At 51.2% G+C, this 1,238-nt stretch overlaps 1 protein-coding gene across 1 annotated transcript in view; it reads right to left on the reverse strand.

Moving 5' to 3' along the window:
* LOC109541826 (aryl hydrocarbon receptor nuclear translocator-like protein 1) overlaps positions 1-974 on the reverse strand; it is a 27,793-nt gene extending 26,819 nt beyond the window's left edge. Inside the window, exon 1 of the mRNA XM_048669997.1 lies at positions 432-974. Within this exon, the coding sequence (XP_048525954.1) occupies positions 432-706 (275 nt within the window). The 5' untranslated portion in view covers positions 707-974. The remainder of the gene's footprint in view (positions 1-431) is intronic.
* Between the last annotated feature and the right edge of the window lie 264 nt (positions 975-1,238).

Here is a 1,238-nt window from a genome sequence, read left to right on the forward strand (position 1 = left end):
CGCCTTTGATAATGTCCACCGCAGTTGTGGACGAAACGTCGGGAAGAAATTCCCATAGACCACGGCTTCAAAGCCCGGAAAACATTCCTAAATGTGATTTAACCGGCCGCGAAAGCCTTCATAGTCTGATAAATCCATATTGAGTTCAGGCAGGCAAACATCGGGATGCAATCTGTTTTTGCTTCGAGGGTTCGTTGAAAGCGATGCAAAAGTCGAATTATTTCTTGCAAACTTCCAAAAACTCAACATTTGCATCGACAACGGTTCGACTGCATTCGATGCAGTTTGCACTTTAACCACTCTCTGGACGCGGCAAATCGATAAGCGGCCGGAGGTGTTGAATAGTTTTCCACCCCGTTCGAATGGCGCTAATGAAGGCGAACCTTAACCTTGTGACCCAAGTCGGCCTTGGAACCCAACTGACAACTAACCTAGTGGCAACGTAGTTGTAGGCGGGTTGTTGTGGCTGCGGATGGAACCAGTGCTGCTGATTGGCCATACTGTCGCTAATCAGCATGTTGCAGTTAGCGACGTCACTTGCAGATGGTACCGCGGGCGTGTGGAGCTGCGGAACCATCCCATAAGGGTGGTAGGCGGGCGGGTACTGATTGTTCATTTGGTACTCTGGATGGCCATTCGGAACATACCCGTTTGAGCCGCCCTGCCCTATCGGCTGGCCATCCAGGGGGGGCATTTTTTTCACCATTCGGCACCGCGGGTACTACGCGACAGCCACTGGCAACGTCGCGCTACTGCATGCAAAAATATTCAGAGAATCACCGCAAAAAAATATGTCGTCGCCCGATCGAAAGTTGCTGGCAAAATAATTGCCGCCGTATCACAGCACACTGAGAAGAAAAAACAACCTGCCTGGTGATAGCCGCTCGGAGCGAAACGTCGCGCTGTGTGTGCGCGCCCGGCTTTAATACATAACCTGTCCGCGGTTCAACCTGTACTGAATTGCGCGGTTGCCGATGGGATGGGAAGTGCATCCAGCGCAGATCGCGCACTGTTGCCAACCAGCCAACGATTGCCGGGTTTCGCCTCCACGATGCGCCACATCTCATCACGAGTGTCTGGAATGCAATTTAGGCGTTTCCAGATTCGGAACGGCAACCATGGCTGCAGTCGGTTGCTTACGCGCACCAGCTTAAAGCAACCACTCTTCTATTTCTACAAGTTATTTGTTTTTTGCCTATAAGTCATTGTAGACTGGATGCAACGGAAACTGAGAGAAG

The sequence above is a fragment of the Dendroctonus ponderosae genome, unplaced genomic scaffold, assembly GCF_020466585.1.
Source record: "Dendroctonus ponderosae isolate FM_Combo_2020 unplaced genomic scaffold, Dpon_F_20191213v2 Dpon_F_20191213_9, whole genome shotgun sequence".
Classification (NCBI taxonomy): Eukaryota; Metazoa; Arthropoda; class Insecta; order Coleoptera; family Curculionidae; genus Dendroctonus; species Dendroctonus ponderosae.